Genomic DNA, 25,618 nt, shown 5'->3' with positions numbered 1-25,618 from the left:
GGGCGAGATTAGGCTAATTTCGCTGCTCCCGCATTGCATAAGTAATTTCCTCAACGCACAATACTTTAATTGTACCCACAACTTATTTTTCGCATCACATGCTGACTAGGCATGTTACTGACCAAAAAGGTTTTTATCGTACATGCTGGTTTGAGAGAGAAAGAGAGAGACTCTGTAGAGACCAATATGTATGTTTACTATTTATACTACTCTAAGAGGGGGCACTTCTAACTCGGGATGAGGTTGGAGTTTTTTTTTTGGGGGGGGGGGAAGTTTACATACACAGAGGTGCGAACAAAGTTCACATCACTGAAGATTTTCTGTCATTTGGAGTGATGAAAGGTAAAAGAGGAGTTGATTTGTACAGTGTATTCTCTACCTAGCTTGATGCGCTCTCTGCCTAGCTTCAGTCAAGCTAGGTAGAGAGAACATTGTACAAATCAACTTCTCTTTTACCTTTCATCGCTCCAAATGACAGAAAATCTTCAGTGATGTCAACTTTGTTGTTCGTACCTCTGACTGTATGTAAAACTGCCCCAGACCTCACTCTGAGTTGAAAGTGCCCCCTCTTACAGTGGTATAAATAGTAAACTTACATATTGGTCTCTACAGAGTCTCTCTCTCTCCTGAGAACTGGCATGTGCGATTAAAAACCTTTTCGGTCGGTAATGCACAGAAAAAAGGTGTAGTTACTTCTGGCATTAAAAACCATGTTGCTGTGCGTTACTCTTTTGCATTTGATGCTAGGAGCCACTCATTACCCTTAACTCCACCCAAATTCCTATCACTTGCATAACTAATGTGACATTTGAATATTAGCGCGCATTGCACTATTTAATGTGAAATGATAAATGACCCAGTAAGATTGGTGGGAACAAAACAGAGGACTTTTTTCTCCATTGCACCAAGACATTGAAATTCCTTTCCACTTTATGCTCGGAAAATTGATGATTATATCTATCTTAGAAAACAGGACAAGAAGATTCTTTTTAGTGCTGTGTTTAAAAACATTTGACTTGTCTCATAGGGAAGCTGTTCTTTGATTTGATGGTATTCCATTTTATAGCATGGTTTGTTTGTTCTGTGGTTGTCTAGGAAATTGTGGTAGCTGATGGGGTTTTTTGTAGTAATGGGGATGGTATGGTTGTGTTATTGGTAATGTTTTGTTTTATTGACTGTAAGTGAGAAATGTTTGTTTCAGTGTTCATTTTATATTTGATGTTGAACGTTTTAGAACTGCATTGGGTTGGTGATAAAGCAGAAATTGAAATACAGTAAATGTCTCAGTGAAACAGTAGTAGTTGTGCCTCAAAAAAACTGAGGAATGTTCAGAATTTAAAAGGACACTGCCAGTTTAGTTTCAATACAAAAAATAATCCTGGTGATCCTAGTTTGATTTATTTGTAAGATCGTTGTGCATGGTTAATGGTACAAAATACTGTAAATGACACGTTTACATTTTGTTTGCCGTTCTTGGAGAAGCATCGGATATTCTATTTGGCATCACCAAGACTAAAGCTTAATCCAGCATAAATCTCAAGTGTATCAGAAGTGTGTTGAGTGTTGAAAATACAGAACCCAGAGTCTGCAAATGAAGGAGACGCTAGCAAACTGTAGGTGCTGAAAGTGCCAGACATTGAGAGTTAAGTGTGACGTGTATGGCGTGATATGCCGGAGACTCCTATAGAATGTAGATACTGAAAATGCTGATGAGGCCTGCAAACATGCAGCATGTCGGATATAGGTACAGAGCAGGTGGAAACATTAGGTAAAATGTTGAAGAAAGGATTGTTTGAAATCTTGTTTAGTGGCTTAGGCAGTATTTCCCAACAACTGGATATTTTCAAAGTGACTTTGATTTTTTTTGTGCTTTGGCCTCCCCCCCCCCCTTTCTAATTTTCCAGAATGTAATTCATGCAGAGGTTCACTTGGTCATTATCTGTTTTCTTTACTCTTTATGCCTCAGGAATTGGAAAGAAAGGTGAGTAAACTAAAGAACCGAATTACATAAATCAGCATGCCCACTTTCTTTGTTGTGTTGCTACTGTGGAGGCTACTGGTTAATGAGGTTCCCAGAGTTTCATAATGACATGAAAAGAAAGCCAGAAAACACCGCAGAACCTTTGGCTATTAAAGGGGGAAAAAATCACATCTACTTTTCCTTCTAATATAATGCACTGAAACATGTTAATTAATCATTGAAAGAGCCAATGAGCTTTTCTGCTGACTCTGGCAGCTCTGTTTCCTTCCTAATAAGACCATCTTAATCGGCTAAGTCTGATATGGCAACCTGAAGATAAGGCAGAAAATGGGAAAATATGTTCTATGCTGTCTGCTTTAGTTCTTGTCATGTTGAGGCATCTTCCTTTCCCCTCTCCTCGTTTGATTTCCAGTTCTTTCCATGACTTTCAGTAAATGTCTGGGATTATTTTAAAATTTGTCGGGTCTTTGGTGTATTACAACCTCCAGAGAAGGTCCTTTTGGTGCACCTCTGATTGTTTAGGAGGAATGCCTCAACCCAGGACCAGGAGAGAGAGGGGAAAGGGAAAGGTTTAATCTCCCATCCAGTGTGACAGACGCTTCTCTCACTGAAGCAAGGGTTATCTTTCGCACAAGTGTATATCGGGGAGTGGAACATTAGATTTGTTGAGAGGTAAGGGTAATTCAAAGGATGTCACCAGTCAATGGTTGAGGAAATTTAAGCATTGTGACTTGTTAGACAGCATTATTTAACTACGTTTCAAAATTCTGTAATTTAAAATCCTATATTGAGAGATCTACCAATGGCACTGCAGCTTTAATAAAGCCTGATGACGTCATTTTATGTCACTAACATTCCGGTGAAGATGGTTGGGCAAATATTGAAAAAAACCACAATTTTGACGTCTTTAATTTCAGAAGCAGAGCCTGCATGTGTGGGGATTTTAGAGCATTTTAGCAGTGGAAGAATACATTCTGCAGGAGGTATTAAAAGATCTCAAGATGGGCTGACCCAATGAGTCAGTGGCAGGGCTGTGCATTGCCATGCAGAGGGACTTGGGTTTGATTCCCAACTTAGGTTTTTTGCTCCTCTGGTTGGCCAGGGTTGGGGATCCTGCAGGAACAGCATTCATAAGGAATCATAGTAACGGTGCAAAAGTGATATCTCGAGGCTTTATTTATGGCCCGTGATTGCAAGGATCCTGGAGGGAGCCCTTGTGCATGGCCCCAGGCTGAGGACAGTCATGGCAATGATGGAACTAAGTTGAAAGGGAATAGAAAATAGAGGAAACGTTTCCTGGGTAGTTGGGCATTGAAGGCTCATGGCACCTGATTCCAGGCCTTAATTCCAGTTAAGCTGGAAGCATAAAGGAGTAGGAAAAATAACAATAAAATTGAAAGATTTCAGGACACTTCCATTTTGTTGAAGACGCAGCCTTTTGCTCTTTGTCTCATGCAAGCCATGCATGGAAATGGTTTCATGTACAAGTTGCTATGTGCTGCTGCCTACATATCCCAGTGAATGTATGGTATGACCTGCTTGATTTTGTAGATACTAATATTAACTTATAGCTTGCTGTAAAATGCATGCTGGTAAGAAATATGGCACATCCAAGATAGGCCTTTATTGACAGATTTAAACAGTTTAATATGTTTTTATTTTAACCTGTTTATATTTACATGATTGTATCCATTACATGCTGTGCCACACTGGGGTTTTTAGCAATCCAACACGATAAGAACTGAAGTAAGTAAAATGAAATGAATCTTCCAGACCACTGGTATGGAGTGTAATATTGCAATTTTTGTTTTAGGCCAAGCAGCTAGAAGGGAAGGATTGCATGCTGAAGAAGCAAGATGAATACTACAAAGAACAACTGGCTAGACTGGAAGAGAGAGTAAGAAGCATTATTTCTTGTTGGGGTTTTGGTTCTTGGTGCAAAACAGTTCAGAGATAGGTGGTGCAGGTTCCAAAGCAAAGCTCAGTTCTAGAGACGGAGGACTGTGAGGGGTCAGGACATGTAAGGTCAGTGTTAACATACATGTACCATGTAAGTATTGTAGCGTGATTGCTTGGAGCACATGCTTTTATAGTACTGGCATTTGGACAGTTTAGTTTTATAGTATTTGTCTTAAGTAATTGGAATTGTGAGGATGCTAGACGTAATTATTCTAAAAGGTGATTTTCTAAATAGACTTGAAAAATAATGTAAAAAACAGAGCTCTGAAAATGAACATGAGAAAGCAACCTGCAATACCTGGGTACTCTTTATCAATTCCAAAATACGTTTTTCCTGGTAAAAAAAAAAATAATAATAATAATGCACTAGCATCTTCTAGCCAGTTGGATACTGTTCTTAACATCCGGATAAAAGATGGAGCAAAATCCAAGTATTGTACTTAGCATGCTGTTCACGTTTCTATTAAAACAAGAGTGCTTGAATTTGGTACGTGTTTTTATTTTAGCTCTCAGGAATAATTGCGCTGGGACTTCCTGCCCTGAAAATAAAGATGATAAAAGCAAGACCTTAATAAAAAAAAATACAAAGCTAGAGCAAAATCATTTATTGTCTTTAACCAAATTTCTTGGGAATTCATGGAAGCTTTTTGTATGAAAACAAAAGTAAAACAAAAAAAAAAAAACTGGAAAAAAATCAATGAGAGAAATCAAATAACATTTAATTTTCTGAAGCCTAGAATGACATCAGCCACAGAGGACTAGAGGAAAAATAAATTAAAATTTGCAAAATAAGATAAAGCAAACCTGAAACTGGTCAATGGAATATCAATTAGGATAAATTATGTTAGTGTTTTATTATTAGCAAGGTGATAATTTCCCTTGAATCGATCTCTGGTAACACTTCTCTGCATTCTTTCCCCCCTCTTCACTGCTTTTAATGTACTCAAGACATCTTTTCGATTTCTCACATTTAAAATCTAAAATGTGGAAGAAAATACTGTGGTTTTATTGTTTAAAGCTTGTTAATGAAATTACCTGGAGAATTTTCAAGGCGCAAAGATCATTACATCTTCTTTTTTCCGTCAATGCCCTCAGTGTCCGAAGACAATGTCCATGATGGACATCGAACCATCGACATCAGCGGGGCCATCCACTCAGTTGATGGTGCTGGACACCAGCCGCAGTCTGTCTTCTCCAGATTGATGACATTGGGTTCTTCGTCTTTGAACTCGACACCAGGGAAAGACCAGGCCGAACACTGAGGGAAACCGAGGAAGCATCAGCACCGATCACCATCAATGCTCGGTGCCAGGTTCAGGTTGGTGCTGGCCCCATGACAAGAAATGCCTATCCTCCATCAATGCCGGGTGTCCATGATGGTCGCCACTGATCCTGGTGTCAGTCGCTGATACACTTTGGGGATCCAAGGAAGATCTGGCCAACCCTCCTGACTCCCCGGTCGTGTTGGCATTGGCAACGTTCACGGAGGAGTTTGAGCACAGAGTCCAGCTAGTGGTCGATCAGACACTGCAGGGCACCCAGCCAGTGTCACCAATGGCACCGGTGCCTGCGCTCTCCCTGTTAGAACTGCTGCTAGAATGCCTTGATTGATCATCAGTTCGATACCGCCCCTGGGGGACCATCGATATCTGGCGGGGCACCAATGCTTCCCGCGCCCAATGTGGTGTTTGTTGCTGGTTCCTCCGAGGAGGAAGCACTGTCGAGGCCGATGGATACACTGCAGCCTACAGCCCCTGTCCAGTTTTATCACAGCCGGCACCAGTGCCTAAGCCACTGGACGAAGACCGAGCACCTAGGGCCCTCTCCCCTGCTGATGTCAGTGAGGAGTAGGGCCTGTATGACCCCTGGGGGATGACACTACAGAATCCTCCTCCGAGGACTCGAAGGGTCTCCCCTCAGAATTGTCTCCTCTAGAGGAGCAAAGGATGTCGCCGCTTGAGAATCTGACCTTGGGAGGTTTTGTGAAAGCGATGGTGGAAGCCATCCCATTTCAGCTGATGACGGAGGAGGACACCAGACACAAGATGCTGGAAATCCCCGAATTGCCTCCACTACCTCCATATGAGACAATACTCTCGCAACCTCTGGAAGCAGGTGCAAGAGGCAGCCAGGTGGCTGTCTCAACAGCAGCAAAATACAATTCTGTTGCTGGTGTGTCAGGGCCTGGTGGGCAAGAAATATGAGGTGCGCTCCACCTACAATGTGTTCGAGATGACAGCGAGATTCTATACAGCAAGAATCAGTGCTTGCAGAATAGCATGGCTGTGGACATTGGATCTTCGACCGGAGGTACAGGAATGACTAGCTGACCTGCCCATGCACAGCAGCGAATATCTTTGGAGACGAGGTGAAGGATGCAGTGGCACAGCACTTCGGACCCGCCCTCCTCAGCCAGGAGGTCTGCGAGGCAGGGTCAGAGGAGGTCTTTCTACCACCAGAGGAAGTACTATCCTCTGGCCCCTCGCTCCCGTTCACAGAGAGGGGGCACTCACAGCTGTCAAGGCAGCAGCGAGCTCCCAAGCCCCAACCGGTGCCCCAGCCATATCCCGGGACAGGGTCTTGCCTGGATCATGGGGAGCATATGCCAGCTACCCGTACCCGAGACGCTAGTCAGTGGTAAGCTGTGGTTCTTTGTGGACTGGTGGCCCATTTTAACCTCTGACCAGTGAGTTCTGTCCATCATTCGTCAAGGGTACTGATTGAAACTATTGGATGTCCTGCCAAATTCTCCTCCGTACCTTTTTTGGGGGTCATCAGTGGATTGGGAGGTACTACTACAGGAGCTCTCTGCCCTCTTAATGGCCAGAGCATTCGAGCCTGTTCCACCAAGGCAATGGGGGCGGGAATTCTACTCCCAGTACTTCCTGATTCCAAAGAGAACAGGGGGCCTCCATCTCATCCTAGACCTAAGGGCCTTGAACAAGTTTTAAAAAGAGAAAAGGTCAAGATGGTTTTCTGGACACCCTGATTCCCCTCCTGCAAAAAGCGGACTAGCGGTGCTCCCTTGATTTAAAGGATACATATACCCACATCGAGATCTTTCCAGGTCACAGGACGTATCTCCAATTTGTGGTTGGAAAACTGCACTTCAGTACAGAGTTCAGTACAGAGTATGCCGTTCAGGCTAGCGATGGCCCCATGTGTTTTCACAAAGTGACTGGCCGTGGTGGTGGTGCACCTCCGCAAACCACCACCAAACACACCACCAAACACCAAACACACCACCAAACATCTTTGTCTCCCAAGTTAGGGACCTAGGAGTCTTAATTGATAACCATTTAAATTTAAAAACATTCATCAACCGTACCACCAAGGACGGCTTCTACAAACTACAAGTATTGAAAAGAATAAAACCACTTCTTCACTTTCAAGATTTCAGAACAGTCCTACAAGCCATAATTTTCTCCAAGATAGACTACTGTAACTCTATCTTGCTTGGTCTCCCTTCCTCTTCCTTAAAACCACTCCAGATGCTGCAAAACGCTACTGCCAGGATTTTAACAAACGCCAAAAGAAGAGATCACATCTCCCCCATTCTCAAAAAATTACACTGGCTCCCAATTCACTTTAGAATCTTCCACAAGACCATCACCATCATCCACAAAATTATCTACTCACAAGCCACACTCAATCTTCAAATCCCGCTCAGACTACACTCCTCGTCAAGACCAATCAGAGAAGCATACAAAGGATCCCTACACGTTCCACAAACAAAAGTTACACACCATCAAACATTCAGAGAACGGGCCTTTTCCACCGCTGGACCATCATTATGGAATACCATACCCCCTGACCTCAGACAGGAACCTTGCTTACCAACATTCAGAAAAAGACTAAAGACATGGTTGTTTAGGCAGGCCTTTCCTGATCACATCTGACGATCACAACGGACTCTTATAACTCTCTCCAGACATACCACAACCACTTGTAAATTTCCCATCAACACTATGTAATTAATTGTAACACTTTGTAAATAAGTTAATTTATTCTGTTCATTCTTATTGCCTAAATTATTCCAGCTACTCTTCTTCTCACCCAAGTTCAATTTTCCCTTGTTTTATTGTAACTTTTTATATCTACCTATAAACACCAGTTTTTCGTTCAATGTTATCACTCCCCTGTTTCCTGTAAACCAGCATGATGTGATTTTATCATGAATGCCGGTATAAAAAAAGCTTTAAATAAATAAATAAATAGTGCAAGTTTTCCCCTATCTAGATGATTGGCTGGCCAAGAGCATCTCTCAGACGGAGACAGAGTGATCCCTGCGCTTGACCATCCGGGTGTTGGAGTCAATAGGGGTTTGTTATCAACTACCCAAAGTCCCATCTCAGCCAGTCACCTCAGTTGGACTTCATTGGAGCCCTGTTAGACGTGGCTCAGGTGAAAGCCTTCCTGCCACGTACCAGAGCGCTTACGCTGCCATGCATTGTAGGGACAATTCAACAGAGTCAGCAGGTATCAGCGAGGTACCTGTTGAGTCTGTTGGGCAACATGGCCACAACTGTCCATGTTACTCACCTGGCACATTTATACATGCGCAAAGCCCAATGGACTTTGAGTTCACAGTGGAGCCAGGCCACTTAGGGCCACCAGGTTCGAATCCGAATCACACCACCGCTCCAGGACTCTTTGCTTGGTGGTAGGTTCTCTCGAATTTGGAACAGGAAGTCAACTTCCAAACGCCGCCTACCCAAATTGTCCTTACATGGATGCATCCAACTTGGAGTGGAGTGCCCATTTAGATGGGCTCCACAAGTAGGGCCTATGGTCTGCTCAGGAGGCACAGTGTCAGATCAACTTCCTGGAGCTCCGGGCGATCAGATACGCTCTATGGGCTTTCAGAGATTGATTGTCCAACAGAATTGTCCTGATCCAGATAGACAGTCAAGTGGCAATGTAGTATGTCAACAAGCAGGGATGCACACAGGGGAAGGTGCTCTGGGCCATGTATCTGGCTGGAACGGAGAATGTAGTAGTGGATAGATTGAGTCGTGTCTTCAGACACCATGATTGGTCTCTGGACCAGGGGGTAATGAATCTGATCTCTAGGGAAGCCCGATGTAGATTTGTTCGCGACCCCTGCAACAGGAAGGTGTCTCAGTTCTGCTCCCTATACAGGTCAGATGGCAAACCAGCCTTGGATGCCTTTGCCTGCCATTAGGGCAAGGGCCTTCTGTACTTGTGTCCTCCGATTCTGTTAGTGACGAAGACTCTCCTGAAGCTGCGACAGGACCGAGAGACTATGAGCCTCATAGCCCCTCATTGGCCGAGACAGGTCTGGTTTCCATTCCTTCAGGAGATATCCCTCTGGGAACAGATCAGTCTGGGGACGTCCCCAGATCTCATCACGCAGAATCAAGTAGGTTGAGGCATCCCAATCTCCAGGCCCTGTTGCTCACAGCCTGGATATTGAGAGGTTAAGCCTGCAGCTGCTTGATCTTTCAGGGGATGTGTCTCAAGTCCTGGTAGCTTCCAAAAGGCATTCCATTAGAAAGTACTATGGACAGAAATGGAGGAGGTTTTCCATGTGTTGTGAGCAGAAGGCCCTAGATCCTTTCCTCTGCCCCACACAAAAACTGCTTGAATACCTTCTGCACTTATCGGAGGCTGGCTTGAAAACCATCTCCTTTAGAGTTCATCGGAGTACCATTGGTGCATACCACCAAGGTGTAGATGGTACGCCTATATTTGTACAGCCCACAGTTGTATGGTTCATGCAGGACCTGCTTCAATTTACGCCTCCCCAAGGCCACCTGCTATGTCTTAGGACCTCAACGTGGTGCTGGCTCAGCTGATGAAATCTCCTTTTGAGCTGCTGCACTCCTAAGACCTGAAGTACCTGCCTTGGAAAGTCATAATTTTGGTGGCAGCCACTTCATCGCGCAGGGTCAGTGAGCCCCAGGCCTTAGTGACTTATCCGGTTTATACCAGGTTTTATCATGATAGGGTGATCCTGTGTATGCACCCTAAGTTCCTGCCTAAGGTGGTTACGGACTTCATCTTAAGCAGTCAAATGTCCTGCCAACATTCTTTACCAGGCTCAATTCGCACCAAGGCGAACGAGCACTGCATAGTTTGATTGCAAACTAGCCTTACCCTTCAATCTAGAGTGGTCAGAAGTCCATAGACAGTCCATCCAACTTTCTATTTCTTTTGACAAGAATAGGTTGGGGGTTGCCGTTGCTAAACATACATTATCCAGTTGGCTAGCAGATTGCATCTCCTTTAAAAGGGGAGGTGAAAGAAGCTATTTTAGCCAAAAAATCTTCATTCAAAAATCGGAAGAAGGATCCAACAGAAGAATATAGGAAAATGCATAAGCATTGGCAAGTTAAATGTAAGACAGGCTAAGAGAGGATTTGAAAAGAAGTTGGCCGTAGAGGCAAAAACTCACAGTAAAAACTTTTTAAAATATATCCGAAGCAGAAAGCCTGTGAGGGAGTCAATTGGACCGTTAGATGATCAAGGGGTTAAAGGGGCACTTAGAGAAGATAAGGCCATAGCAGAAAGATTAAATGATTTTTTTGCTTCAGTGTTTACTGAAGAGGATGTTGGGGAGGTACCTGTACCGGAGAAGGTTTTCATGGGTGATGATTCAGATGGACTGAACCAAATCACGGTGAACCTAGAAGATGTGGTAGGTCTGATTGACAAACTGAAGAGTAGTAAATCACCTGGACCGGATGGTATACACCCCAGGGTTCTGAAGGAACTCAAAAATGAAATTTCAGACCTATTAGTAAAAATTTGTAAACTATCATTAAAATTATCCATTGTACCTGAAGACTGGAGGGTAGCTAATGTAACCCCAATATTTAAAAAGGGCTCCAGGGCAATCCTGGAAACTACAAACCAGTTAGCCTGACTTCAGTGCCAGGATAAATAGTGGTAAGTGTTCTAAATATCAAAATCACAGAACATATAGAAAGACATGGCTTAATGGAACAAAGTCAGCATGGCTTTACCTAAGGCAAGTCTTGCCTCACAAATCTGCTTCACTTTTTTGAAGGAGTTAATAAACATGTAGATAAGGGAGAACCGGTAGACTTAGTGTATTTGGATTTTCAGAAGGCGTTTGACAAAGTTTCTCATGAGAGGCTTCTAGGAAAAGTAAAAAGTCATGGGATAGGTGGCGATATCCTTTTGTGGATTACAAACTGGCTAAAAGACAGGAAAAAGAGAGTAGGATTAAATGGACAATTTTCTCAGTGGAAGGGAGTGGGCAGTGGAGTGCCTCAGGGATCTGTATTGGGACCCTTACTTTTCAATATATTTATAAATGATCTGGAAAGAAATACGACGAGTGAGGTAATCAAATTTGCAGATGATTCAAAATTGTTCAGAGTAGTTAAATCACAAGCAGATTGTGATAAATTGCAGGAAGACCTTGTGAGACTGGAAAATTGGGCATCCAAATGGCAGATGAAATTTAATGTGGATAAGTGCAAGGTGATGCATATAGGGAAAAATAAACTATGCTATAGTTACACAATGTTAGGTTCCATATTAGGAGCTACCACCCAAGAAAGAGATCTAGGCATCATAATGGATAACCCATTGAAATCATTGGTTCAGTGTGCTGCGGCAGTCAAAAAAGCAAACAGAGAATGCTTGGAATTATTAGAAAGGGAATGGTGAATAAAATGGAAAATGTCATAATGCCTCTGTATCGCTCCATGGTGAGACCGCACCTTGAATACTGTGTAAAATTCTGGTCGCCGCATCTCAAAAAAGATATAGTTGCGATGGAGAAGGTACAGAGAAAGGGCTACCAAAATGATAAGGGGAATGGAACAGCTCCCCTATGAGGAAAGACTAAAGAGGTTAGGACTTTTCAGCTTGGAGAAGAGACGGCTGAGGGGGGGATATGATAGAGGTGTTTAAAATCATGAGAGTTCTAGAACGGGTAGATGTGAATCGGTTATTTACTCTTTCAGATAATAGACTAGGGGGCACTCCATGAAGTTAGCATGTGGCACATTTAAAACTAATCAGAGAAAGTTCTTTTTCACTCAACGCACAATCAAACTCTGGAATTTGTTGCCAGAGGATGTGATTAATGCAGTTAGTGTAGCTGTGTTTAAAAAAGGATTGGATAAGTTCTTGGAGGAGAAGTCCATTACCTGCTATTAAGTTCACTTAGAGAATAGCCACTGACATTAGCAATGGTTACATGGAAAAGACTTAGTTTTTGGGTACTTGGCAGGTTCTTATGGCCTGGATTGGCCACTGTTGGAAACAGGATGCTAGGCTTGATGGACCCTTGGTCTGACCCAGTATGGCATGTTCTTATGTTCTGTTACGCCTAGGCAAGGCTGCATCTTGGGGGTCATGTCAAGGCTTATTCTGTCAGAGCCATGGTAATGTCTGTGGCCCACTTGCAAGCAGTTTCCATGGAGGAGATCTGCAAGGCTGCAACATGGAGTTCTCTCTACACATTTGCATCTCACTATTGTCTGTATAGGGATGGCTGACGTGACAATAGGTTCGGCCAGTCTGTCCTTCGGTATCTCTTTGAGGTGTAGAACCCAACTCTCCCTGCCTAGGGCCCATTATTTGGTTTCAGGCTGTCCCCTCTGTTACCATCAGCACTGTGGTTGTTGTGCCCATTGGCACTTGGTTGGTGCTTGTTGGTCCCCTTTTATGTTGGGGAGCAGCCTGTAGCTAGGGTTTCACCCATGTGCGAGGACTAGACTTTCTATTATCTGACCCATGTGCCTGCTAGTCTTTCTATTATCTGAAAGAGTAAATAACCGATTCACATCTACCCGTTCTAGACCTCTCATGATTTTAAACACCTCTATTCTATCATATCCCCCCCTCAGCTTGTCCTAGGAGAAAGCAGAGTTGCTTACCCGTAACAGGCGTTCTCCTAGGACAACAGGATGTTAGACCTCGGGAAAGCAGCCCGCTACCCTGGAGAGTTGGGTTTCTCCTATTTTTGTTTTTATTGTAATTCTATGTTATGAGACTGAAGAGGGACTCTGTGTGGATTAGTGCATGCCCAGTATGTCCAGTCAAAGTTCCAGAAACTTTGACATAAGTTTTCCATGGTGGGCTCCATCCGATGATGTCCCCCATGTGTTAGGACTAACATCCTGCTGTCCTAGGAGAGGTAAGCAACTGTGCTTTCTCGTTTCTTCTGTAGTGTGTTTTTACCCTCAGTGCATAATCAGGTAGTTTCATATCACAGTTGGTTTCGATATCAAGTTCTTGCTTCCAAAGATAAGTTTCCCAAGCTTTGCATCTGGGTTATTACTTTCATTTTGCTTCTATTTTTTTTCTATTATATTTTTCATGTCTCCATGTTCTAATGGAATTTTATTTTCTCTTTGTCATGATTTTTTCTATTTTTCCCTTTCTGTCTCATTTACCTTTTCTGTTGTATGTGTTTCATGTTTCCTGCATTTTCAGCCTCTTCTGAATTTGCTCCCCTGACCTTTCTTCTCTGTCCTGTACACTCCCACATGGATGCACAGCTTAAAAAGAAACCTAGCCTATGAGTAAAGGCCTGTCAGGAACTGCCATACTCAAGGGAATATTTTGCCATATTTTTTCTGTTCTTAGTTCATCTGATAGAATAGATACAGAACTCAATGACATAAAAAACTGCATTAAAAACCTTTTGTGTGTAATCAGTACAGCATAAGATACCATCTAGGCATAAGGCATATGTAACTGAAAACTGTACTATAATAATACTCAGAAGTATGCATAAGAAGCAACAATACACATTTTATTGTCATAATTTTTTAAGCTCCTGCCAGAGTCACAAATAACTTCACATTTCCTGAATCTGATCAGCCCACACTGGCATAATATCACAAATAAACTCACACTCTGCATAAACTGATAATTCACCATTCTATCTCTGTGAGGTAATGTGTGATTATTCTGAGTGTGACATTCAGTGGAGCTGCTAGAAAATCTCCTGAAGAATTTGGAAAAGAATGCACTGACAAGAAAAATGTTAATTGATGGAAGGCGGGTATTCTCTGCTACTCAACATACGCCGCACCAAAGCATAAACTTGTTTAAAAAGCCGAATAGAGACCACGTGATGCTGAGAGAGAGTGCAGACATATTTCTGACTTCTCCAAGGGACCTCTGCCCTTTATTCTTTTTTTGCGGTGAGTATACTTTCCCAATTTGGACACTTCTTTAAATACATATTTCCTTTGCTCCGTTGAGTAGATTGTTCTATCTTTGTCTGCGTTACCTCTTGGAATGGCGACAAAATCGACAAAAAAGGACAAAGGGAAGACAAAGGGGGTTGAAACTAAAATGACCAATGTGCCCAATTCCATTTTGGGGGCCGACAGCCCAGATTTGCTGAGCTCAGACATCGCCGTGGCGGTCATTGCAGCCCTGGAGGGCAAATTTACTCACCTCTCTAGCCAAATCACAGCAGTAAGTACCCAATTAACTGCCATAGAAGAACAGCTACAGATGGCAGAGCAGCGTCTCTCTGACATGGAGGATGCCTCAGCCATCATATCACAAGATTTGAAGCTGCTACAAACTACTTGCGAAATTCTACAAGCCAAGCTCGACGTTCTCGAAAATCGATTGTGCAGAAACAAGCTACGGGCCATAGGAGTACCTGAATTTCATCCTGAGCACGGTTTGGGTGATTGCATAGAAAAGTGGCTGACACCAGCTTTAAATCTGGATGCTAAAAATGGTTCCTTGCGAATCGAGAGGGTCCAACTACTGGGGCCCATACCAACTGGAGATGCGGTTTTTAAGGTTCTTAACTTTGCTCACATGGTCAACATTTTGAGAGCTTATAGACGCCAAAAAGACCTACTCTTTGAAGGTAAAAAAAATACTTTTGTTTCAAGACTATTCTGTGTTGGTGGCTTTGCGTAGAAAGGCATTTGTCCCTGTCTGCAGTCAGCTGGCGCAGTTGTGCATTCATTTGATGCTGCTTTTTCCTGCAAAATTAAAAATTCTCCACAACGGGAAAAATCGCTTCTTTACTTCAGCAGAAGAAGCCAAAGATTTCTTCACAAATTGAATTCTGGAAGAAGTTGGTTGAAGTTTATCCTTGATTTAAATGTCTTCCATGTTTCTTTCAGTTGGTTATGCTGCTTTATACTATTATTCTGAAAGAGGGATAGCCACTCTGATATTCTTTTTTTTTTTTTTTTTGTTATTTCTAAGGGTGGGGGGATCCTCACAGCGCAAATGGTATACCTATTTGGGAAATTATTTTTCCTTTTGGTTGCAAGATGGGGTGGGGTGTAAGGTTATTTTTTGCTCTTTCCTTCACCCATATTGTATCCATGCTGGGGTTTTCTATAGGAGTTATTGCTGAGAAGGCTGATTCTTTGTACTTACAGATCAAATTTCCTGTATTTGTTGCGTGTTCTCTTTATTATAAGAGCTTTTGGTGTCAATTGTAAGGTTACTGTTTTTTTTTTAATTATCCGGGCATCGATATCTTCTTTGTTACGTACGTTTCTCTCAGGGGTGGAGTCTAGGCTGGGGGACCTTACACCCACATAATTATTTTAGTATATTACAATCTCACTCTGTTACATGAGTTTCCATGGTAGGACTTCGTTGTTGTACCTGGAATGTTTGTGGGATTGAATCAATTGTTAAATGCTACAAGGTGTTGCATGCGCTGTGCAGGCATCGTGTGGACATTGCTATGTTACAGGAGCCTAAGCTTTCTGATACTGAACACCTTAAATTACAAAAGCAGTGTATAGGAAAGGTTTTCTCTGCATCTTCTACCTCACAGAAAGCGGGAGTAGCCATATTGTTTCACAGTTCTCTTTCATTTAGAGTACAGACTTCCCTGATTGATTCTGAGGGACGATATATCTTTCTGATAATTGAGCTCTTTGGCATAAAGCTCCATCTGGGAAATATGCCCCAAATGTTTATTCACAGGCCTTTTTCCACTTTATTCTTAATATCCTTCTTCCATACGCTCACTTGCCGATTTTCCTCAGTGGGGATTTTAATGTTGTTTTTGACACAACTATTGATAGGCAACCAGCGAAACCTATTTCTCAGGTGGATGGTGTCCAAGGTCTCCCATACTTATATCAAAATTTGGACCAGATAGATGTTTGGAGGGTTCTCCACCCACTAGAGGAGGACTTTACTCATGTCTCGAGGGCCCACGGTTCTAAGTCATGCTTGGACTATCTGTTGGTAAGTCGGGATCACTTTTCAAAGATGGTAAGATCGGAGATTGGTCCCCTGGCAATCTCTGATCATGCTCCCATATGGGTGGATATGGGTGGACTCTCCCCTTTATCACCTAGACAGAGATGGACGTTTCTGACCTCTCTTTACTATGATACTAAATTTCATGAATATATATGTGGGAAATGGACAGAATATGCTCACTTTAAAATCAATGCCATCAGACTGAGCCAGTTCTCTATTGGGATACTGCTAAAGCAGTACTTCGAGGGGAGGTGATTGCTTATGTTGCTAAGTGGAAAAAAAGAGGTTGGTAGTGAGATATTGCAGTTAGAAAAGCAACTGGGCATAGCAAAGAGAAGGTATTGTCAAAACTCCTCAGCTGTGTCCTACATGCAGTTCTGTGCAATGCATCGTGCTCTTAATGGGCTTATATATCAGAAAACTCAGAAGAGTTTGCTTTATTATAAATATAAATTCTTCAGATATGGAAACAAGGCAGGGAAACTTTTGGCTAACATTATAAGGTCTTGGGAGGGTAGGACTCATATTTCAGCCTTGAAAGATGCCATGGGCCTGATGAAGCATTCCACTAGGGAGATTGGAGATATATTTTACCAATACTAGCAAGTTCTATATAAAGCTGAGCCATGTGATATTCCATCTATACGAGCTTATTTAGCTAAGACTGCTATACCCCAAGTCACAAAAAGAATTTAAAATCTTTAAATGCACCAATTCAACTTTCAGAACTGGTCATGGCAATTAAATCCTCAGTTTTATGTAAATCTCTGGGCCCGGATGGTTTGTCCAACAAATTTTATAAAATTATATTGGATCGGATTTGTTTACCATTGGTTCGTTTATTTGAAACTTTATCTGATATTATGTTTTCTGATTGGCATGCTAATAAAGCCACTATAGTTGTTCTCCCTATACTGGGGCATAATCCTACTCTTCCTAGTTCTTATCGACCTATTTCACTTTTAAACTGTGATATTAAATTGCTGGCTAAGATCATGGCTGATCGTTTGTCCTCTAACTTGCCTAAATTAGTCTTGCCTGTACAAGTGGGGTTTGTTAAAGGATGCCAAGCCATAGTTAATGTACGCTGGGTCCTGGCTTCTCTGGATTTCTCTCTTAAAAAAACAATTAAATTAATTACTAGTTAGTTTTGATGTCGAAAAGGCATTTGATAGGGTGAACTGGCAGTTTTTATTCAGGGCTCTCCAGGGATTTGGCTTTAAAGTCCAATTTATTTCTTTTCTTTCCACACTTTCCACAAATACCCAGGCAGCAATTTTGATTAATGGGGAATTCTCCAAGGATTTTGTATTGTCTAGAGGAATTCATCAGGGGTACCCCTTGTCACCATTACTGTTTGTTCTTTCTCCGGACCCTCTTCAAGCATCCCTCCAGTCTCTTCCAGCAACCGAAGGAGTCTACAGAAACCCCGGCTCCTCACCCACCTCACAGGGAATAAAGCTCCCACTTTAAGCCACTTCTACCACTTCTTCTTGCTCCTGCACAACATCAGACCCTGACCCCTCCCACAAATGCTCTCCAGACAACAACGTGGGAACAGACCTATTTCTTAACAGACACGCCACTCAGACACCCGACTAGAGTTTACAGCTACCGAAAGCCACAGCCTTTACATACACATCCTAAGTACCTACATAAGGTGGAGTCAGAAACAGACTATTCCCTAAACATCAGATACGCCACTCAGGCACCCGCCGAGAGTGTGCAGCCACCGAGTGTAACAACCATATTACTGTCGTTTCCTATCCCCATTATTACTGACCCCTACCATAATAGGGGTAAACTACCATCCCCCGACGTTCCAGCGCCCAAAGAGATCTCTCATTCCTATCTTGACCTCCCCGCTCACTCAGTTCCTGGGTCTCTCTCTAATCACTCTAACGCTTCTTAACTCACAATCCCTCACAAAAAAAACCCCACATTCTCAACGACTACCTCTTAGATTCCCAACCAGATATCTGTGCTATTACCGAAACCTGGTTAAAAAACACAGATTTAGCTCTAATAAATCAACTGCCGCTACAACTATATGACATCTTCTCATTACCCAGACTCAAAAAAAGGGGGGGAGGATTACTATTAGCAGCAAAAAAAGAACTAAGATTATCTCCTCAAACCGTGAACTCTGCTACTAAACTAGAAATTGGCCTGTTCAAGTCCAACCAACTACAAATCTGCCTAATCTATGCCCCGCCAGGGCTACTAGAGTACGACCCTTCTCCTCTCATTGAAATCATAGCCAAACACATTAACACGGATTCCCCCGCTATTATATTAGCTGATTCAACATCCATGTGGATTCTCCTACCCCAACAACTAACTGCGAAGCTCTCCTATCTTCCCTCTTGGCCGTGGGTTTCAAGCAAATTATAGATAATCCCACCCACAAAGCCGGCCACACCTTGGACCTCATTTTCATAAATGAATCCATATTGCCTACTGACCACTCCTCCTGTACCCCCATCCCTTGGTCTGACCATTTATTGATCTCTACTAAACTATCTATAAGAGAAAAATGGACTCCCCTCATCCCCAAAGCAACAATCCATGTCAGAAAACCATGCTCCAGGGACAACCTCGACTCCCGCCTCTCCGCGGATCTACTTAACATAGACCTCTCCAATGCCGACGCTGCTATGACCTAATGGCTCAACATCACGAACTCCGTAGCAAATAAAATATGTCCAATGACAGCTAAGGAAATCAACCCAGCTCGGCTCAACAGAAAACCCTGGTTCTCAGCAGAACTTAAGAAACTTAAACAAGACCTACATCACAAGGAACTACGTTGGCGCAAGGATCCCACACCCACCTCACAGGCCACTTACAAAGCATCCATGAACCACTACAGGATCTCAATATTACGCACCAAGAAAGACTTCTACACCAAAAAAATCCATAGCTTTCTCTATGATCCAAGGACACTATTTTCATACGTCTCTGTACTCACTAAACCCGTCCCACCAACCATCCCAGAAGAAAAAGCCCAGAATAAATCCACCGAACTGGCTATATTCTTCGAGAAAAAAATCAGCAACTTACTAGCCCTTCTGGCCACATCAAACAACCAACCTCCGCCCATGTACAATCCTCCCCTATCTATCCATAAACCCTCACTTGAATCCTTCAAACTCACTTCTTCCCTTGAAATCGAATCCATACTCAAGAACATGAAGCCCTCATCTCATCCTTCCGACCACTTACCCACCAAACTCTTACTAACCATCCCAAACACCATAGCCAAGCCTCTAGCAGAAATTATAAACTGCTCCCTATCCCATGGAACTGTTCCTGACTCCTTGAAACTCGCCTCGCTCAAACCTTTACTCAAGAAACCCAACCTGGATCCAGCTAACGCCACAAACCTTCGTCCCATCGCCAATTTACCATTTATCGCTAAAACTAATGGAAAAATTAGTCAACAACCAACTATCTGATTACCTGGACTTCCAACCCAGTTCGGTTTCCGGAAACGCCTAAACACGGAATCCCTCCTAATTTCTCTTACTGACAACATCCTAATGGGCCTAGACAAAGGCCAAACCTATCTGCTGGCTCTTCTCGACATCTCAGCAGCTTTTGACACCGTGAACCATTCAATCCTCATCAACCGACTTTCGGACATCGGCATCTCTGGCACCACCCTCAACTGGTTTAAATCCTTCCTGAATAATAGCACCTACAAGGTCAGAATAAACAATAAAGAATCCCACCCCGTATCTTCTACCCACGGAGTACCTCAGGGTTCGTCTCTCTCCCCTACACTGTTCAATATTTATCTGCTACCCCTATGCCAGCTCCTAGCAAGTCTTAACCTGTCACACTTCATTTACGCCGATGACGTGCAGATCTTAATCCCCCTCACAGAGCCCATCTCCAAAACCTTAAATTTCTGGAACAGCTGTCTTAACTCCATCAACCTTCTCCTCTCTAGCCTCAACCTTGTCCTCAACACTTCCAAAACAGAACTCCTAGTCATCTCTCCCAATGACTGCAACCTTCTCGTCAACAACCTCAACATAACATCAGTGAACCACGTGAGAGATCTAGGAGCCATTCTAGACACCCGAATGAACTTCAAAAAATTCATAAACACCACAAAAGAATGCTTCTATAAGCTACACGTTCTAAAACAGCTCAGACCCCTGCTACACTTTCATGACTACCGCTCAGTCCTTCAAGCCATACTGTTCTCAAAAATTGACTACTGCAACGCTTTACTCCTCAGCCTCCCTGCCTCTACCACAAAACCATTACAGATGCTACAAAATGCTGCAGCTAGGATCTTAACCAATTCAAGACGAAGAGACCATATCACCCCATCCTCAAAAACCTATATTGGTTTCCCATCAACTTTAGAATCCTATTTAAGACCTTGACCATTATCCATAAAACTACCTTCAATCTCCTCTCCAACTCAATTTTCCGTTCAGCCTTCACTCTTCTACGAGACCAATTAGAACGGCATATAAAGGATCTCTTCATGCACCCCCTACTAAATCCTCACTTCACCCCTCCATCCAGAAACCTGCCTTTTCCACTGCCGGTTCCTCTCAATGGAACTCATTACCACCAGAGATTCGCCAGGAACAATGCCCTTTCTCCTTCAGAAAGAAACTGAAAACTTGGCTTTTCAAACAAGCCTTCCCATGACTGACTACCCCTCTAATAATTAATACTCATTCGTAATTTCCAGTCAAAACTATTTCGTTCAATTAAGATCTTTCATAACCCTAGCTGCTCTCATGCTCCTAACCTGTAATAATGCAAGCCACCATGCTATATTCCCAGCCCTCCCCTTCCCCTCCTTTTCTTCCCCCCTCCCCCCTTCCTCCTGACCCTCCCTCCTAGTCGCAACTCTGCTTCGCCAGGTATAAATTTAACCACCCCTGAAGAACCGTTTGCTTTGTTTTACATTTGCTTTGAGTACCTTTCAGGAATCTCGCCTTGTTACGATTATAAATTGCTTATTGTTCAAGTTTTTGTAGCACTATGTTTTGTAGCACTATGTTGAGTACCTATCAGGTTTCTCACCTAGCTACGATTTAAATTGCTTACTGTTCATGCTTTAGCAGCTCTCTGTTAAGTTAACTCTCTCAGTTGTCCTGAATTTATCTCCCTATTTTAGGTAACTTTCTCCTATATCACTGGTTATCCCTTGTTTATTGTAAACTGGTTCGATAAGATATTTGTCTTGAGTATCGGTATATTAAAAGATCTTAAATAAATAAATAAACAAATAAATAAAGATACGGAGCATAAACTGTGGGACGGCTATTTTTAAGGTGGCGGCATTTGCCAATGATTTGCTAATCCACATCACTGGCCCTGTTATATCTCTTTGTGCAGCTTTATTTGAAATTGGAGAATATGGGCCTTTGGCTGATTTCAAATTAAACTTGGACAAATCAGAGGCCATGGTGATAGGTTCCTGGAACACTTCAGAGTGGGGGGACGACTTTCCCTTGAAATGGGCGTGGACTCAACTCAAATATTTAGGAGCGTGGCTTCCCAGAGACATTTCCAATTTATATTCCATAAATATTTCCAAACTACAGGGAAAAACCGAGACATCGGTACTTTCTTGGATGCACTTGCCCATGTCTCTTATGGGTTGTATTCTCTCGTATTCGTTAAATGGAACACCTCTCGTCAAGGTCTGTAGGCATTGATGGGCTCCAATTGCCCTGATACCATGTTTCCATTGCTGCAGTGTCTTGGTGAAATCACTTGCCCTGCCCATCACTCGTTGCTCCACAGTTTGGCGAGAATAAAATCTAGATAAGAGTGCAAAAAATGTATCTTAGTGACAAATTACAGCCAAGGCTGTTTTGTATGCCTCGAGGAAGTTTTCCACCAACTCCTTGTATTTGTTTGTCTTGTTGTTTCTGAGAAAATTTGTTACCACTAACTGGAAGGCTTTCCATGCAAATGCAATGCACGGTTAAATGCACCATCTCAAAGAAGTTCACAAACGTGAGGGCCAGCAAAGACACCTTCCTTTATCTGAGCTTCTCTTAACCTTGGAAATTTACCACCGAAGTACTTGAAGGCTGCTTTAGTTTTGACCCAGCTTGATGTGCAAGGGTGATGATAAAATCTTTGTTGGTTCAGCAAGTGCAGGAGGCTGAACGCTTTTCCTCCCAAGCTCCAATGATTGTCGGAATGGTAAGTCTCTCTTGATGTAGTGGGACTCTCTCGCACGACTTTCCCATTCACAGAGGAAACAGCAGTACTTTGTGAGCCCAGTCATAGATTTATTCACAGATGCAGTCAAAGATGTTTAATCTGAGATAAGAACATAAGAAAATGCCATACTGGGTCAGACCAAGGGTCCATCAAGCCCAGCATCCTGTTTCCAACAGTGGCCAATCCAGGCCATAAGAACCTGGCAAGTACCCAAAAACTAAGTCTATTCCATGTAACCATTGCTAATGGCAGTGGCTATTCTCTAAGTGAACTTAATAGCAGGTAATGGACTTCTCCAAGAACTTATCCAATCCTTTTTTAAACACAGCTATACTAACTGCACTAACCACATTCTCTGGCAACAAATTCCAGAGTTTAATTGTGCGTTGAGTAAAAAAGAACTTTCTCCGATTAGTTTTAAATGTGCCCCATGCTAACTTCATGGAGTGCCCCCTAGTCTTTCTACTATCCGAAAGAGTAAATAACCGATTCACATCTACCCGTTCTAGACCTCTCATGATTTTAAACACCTCTATCATATCCCCCCTCAGTCGTCTCTTCTCCAAGCTGAAAGGTCCTAACCTCTTTAGTCTTTCCTCAGAGGGGAGTTGTTCCATTCCCCTTATCATTTTGGTAGCCCTTCTCTGTACCTTCTCCATCGCAATTATATCTTTTTTGAGATGCGGCGACCAGAATTGTACACAGTATTCAAGGTGCGGTCTCACCATGGAGCGATACAGAGGCATTATGACATTTTCCGTTTTATTCACCATTCCCTTCCTAATAATTCCCAACATTCTGTTTGCTTTTTTGACTGCCGCAGCACACTGAACCGACGATTTCAATGTGTTATCCACTATGATGCCTAGATCTCTTTCTTGGGTTGTAGCACCTAATATGGAACCCAACATTGTGTAATTATAGCATGGGTTATTTTTCCCTATATGCATCACCTTGCACTTATCCACATTAAATTTCATCTGCCATTTGGATGCCCAATTTTCCAGTCTCACGAGGTCTTCCTGCAATTTATCACACTCTGCTTGTGATTTAACTACTCTGAACAATTTTGTGTCATCTGCAAATTTGATTATCTCACTCGTCGTATTTCTTTCCAGATCATTTATAAATATATTGAACAGTAAGGGTCCCAATACAGATCCCTGAGGCACTCCACTGTCCACTCCCTTCCACTGAGAAAATTGCCCATTTAATCCTACTCTCTGTTTCCTGCCTTTTAGCCAGTTTGCAATCCACGAAAGGACATCGCCACCTATCCCATGACTTTTTACTTTTCCTAGAAGCCTCTCATGAGGAACTTTGTCAAACGCCTTCTGAAAATCCAAGTATACTATATCTATCGGTTCACCTTTATCCATATGTTTATTAACTCCTTCAAAAAAGTGAAGCAGATTTGTGAGGCAAGACTTGCCCTGGGTAAAGCCATGCTGACTTTGTTCCATTAAACCATGTCTTTCTATATGTTCTGTGATTTTGATGTTTAGAACACTTTCCACTATTTTTCCTGGCACTGAAGTCAGGCTAACCGGTCTGTAGTTTCCCGGATCACCCCTGGAGCCCTTTTTAAATATTGGGGTTACATTTGCTATCCTCCAGTCTTCAGGTACAATGGATGATTTTAATGATAAGTTACAAATTTTTACTAATAGGTCTGAATTTTCATTTTTTAGTTCCTTCAGAACTCTGGGGTGCATACCATCCGGTCCAGGTGATTTACTACACTTCAGTTTGTCACAGGCCTACCACATCTTCTAGGTTCACTGTGATTTGATTCAGTCCATCTGAATCATTACCCATGAAAACCTTCTCCATTACGGGTACCTCCCCAACATCCTCTTCAGTAAACACCGAAGCAAAGAAATCATTTAATCTTTCCACAATGGCCTTATCTTCTCTAAGTGCCCCTTTAACCCCTCGATCATTTCCTTTCTTAACTCATTTATCCTCCGCAATTCCCAAGTCTAAGGTCTTATATACTGACCCAGAGGCATATCTTGAAAACTAAAGCCAATCATCAATTTTAAGCATCATCATTGTTCTCAGTGACTCAGATTTAGTAAAAGTTTGACTACATTTCTTGCAGAAATGTTCTGATTGTAGACCAGTGATATGATTGAAATTTATAAAATCATATGTGGGGTGGAATGGGTGAATAGGGGACACTCCATGAAACTAGCACACGCAGACTTAAAACAAAGCAGAGGAAATATTTTTTCACTCTGCGCACAGTCAAGCTATGGAATCTGTTGCCAGAGAATGTCAAGGCAACTAAAGTAGTGGGGTTGAATAGAGGATTGGACAGGTTCCTCTGAAGGAAAAATCCATAGACAGTTATTAGCTAAGTAGCCGGAGCTTATTCCTGGGCGTGAGATACAAGAAAGAGAGAAACTACTGAGGATTTCTGGGTACTTGTGACCGGACTGTCTACTGTCAAGAGACAGTGGGCTCGATGGACCTTAATCTGAGCCAGCATGACTGTTCTTATGTTCTCAGATAATCTCCTAAACAATTTTTATGAACACAAACAAAATATGTACTTTTCATAAATAACATTTGTAGTGATTTCTACATTGTGTTTCTTGCAGATGATTGCAAATGCAAATGCTGAGATTCTATTTTGCATCGAATTGGATATTTGAGAATACAGGCATACTTCTGTTTGCTGCTAGCAAAATAGTGACTACATTTGTGCATGGATTTGTTGTAGCCAGCTTTGTGGCAACCCATTAGAAACTCTCCTGGCTACAGCGGCAAATCTGTAATCGGGCTGTGGCAAATTCTCATATCCTCCATTGATTTCTGCTGTGTTTTAAGAAGTAGTAGGATAACTAAAGAGAAATTACCAGGGATTCAAAAACTTCTGCATGGATTACCAGGGTAGGAATCCACTCGGCTTGTACTGTCCTCCCATCCCACCCCCCTGCCCCGCAGACATCTCACCCTCCCCATTCATTCCTGGGCAACTCTCTCATTATCGGCTCTGCAGCTGCACACGGTAACCTCCTTCAGGCCCCCGATTGATTGGGGCGTTGCCTTCTTCCAGCCTCGTCCAGATTTTGTCCATGAAAATGCCCTCGCCTGGCGAGTGGATTTTTGAAACCCTGTAAAATATTGTATTTTCAGATTCTTTAGGTGCAGCATGCCATGCTTATTAAGACGTCTACAGATTTCATTGACCACAAGTCTTCCTACCAAGTCTATAGATGTTTTCATACAATTGCAGCTTTGAAAACT

At 42.6% G+C, this 25,618-nt stretch overlaps 1 protein-coding gene across 2 annotated transcripts in view; it reads left to right on the top strand.

Annotated features, from left to right (window-relative positions):
- CHCHD3 (coiled-coil-helix-coiled-coil-helix domain containing 3) overlaps positions 1 to 25,618 on the top strand; it is a 522,566-nt gene that overhangs the window by 327,008 nt on the left and 169,940 nt on the right. For both annotated transcript variants that reach the window (XM_029615341.1, XM_029615340.1), the window contains one exon: positions 3,795 to 3,878. In XM_029615341.1, the coding sequence (XP_029471201.1) occupies positions 3,795 to 3,878 (84 nt within the window). The remainder of the gene's footprint in view (positions 1 to 3,794; positions 3,879 to 25,618) is intronic.

The sequence above is a fragment of the Rhinatrema bivittatum genome, chromosome 9, assembly GCF_901001135.1.
Source record: "Rhinatrema bivittatum chromosome 9, aRhiBiv1.1, whole genome shotgun sequence".
NCBI lineage: Eukaryota > Metazoa > Chordata > Amphibia > Gymnophiona > Rhinatrematidae > Rhinatrema > Rhinatrema bivittatum.
The sequence above is the reverse complement of the archived record's forward strand: the minus strand, read 5'-3'. Positions and strand labels throughout refer to the sequence as shown.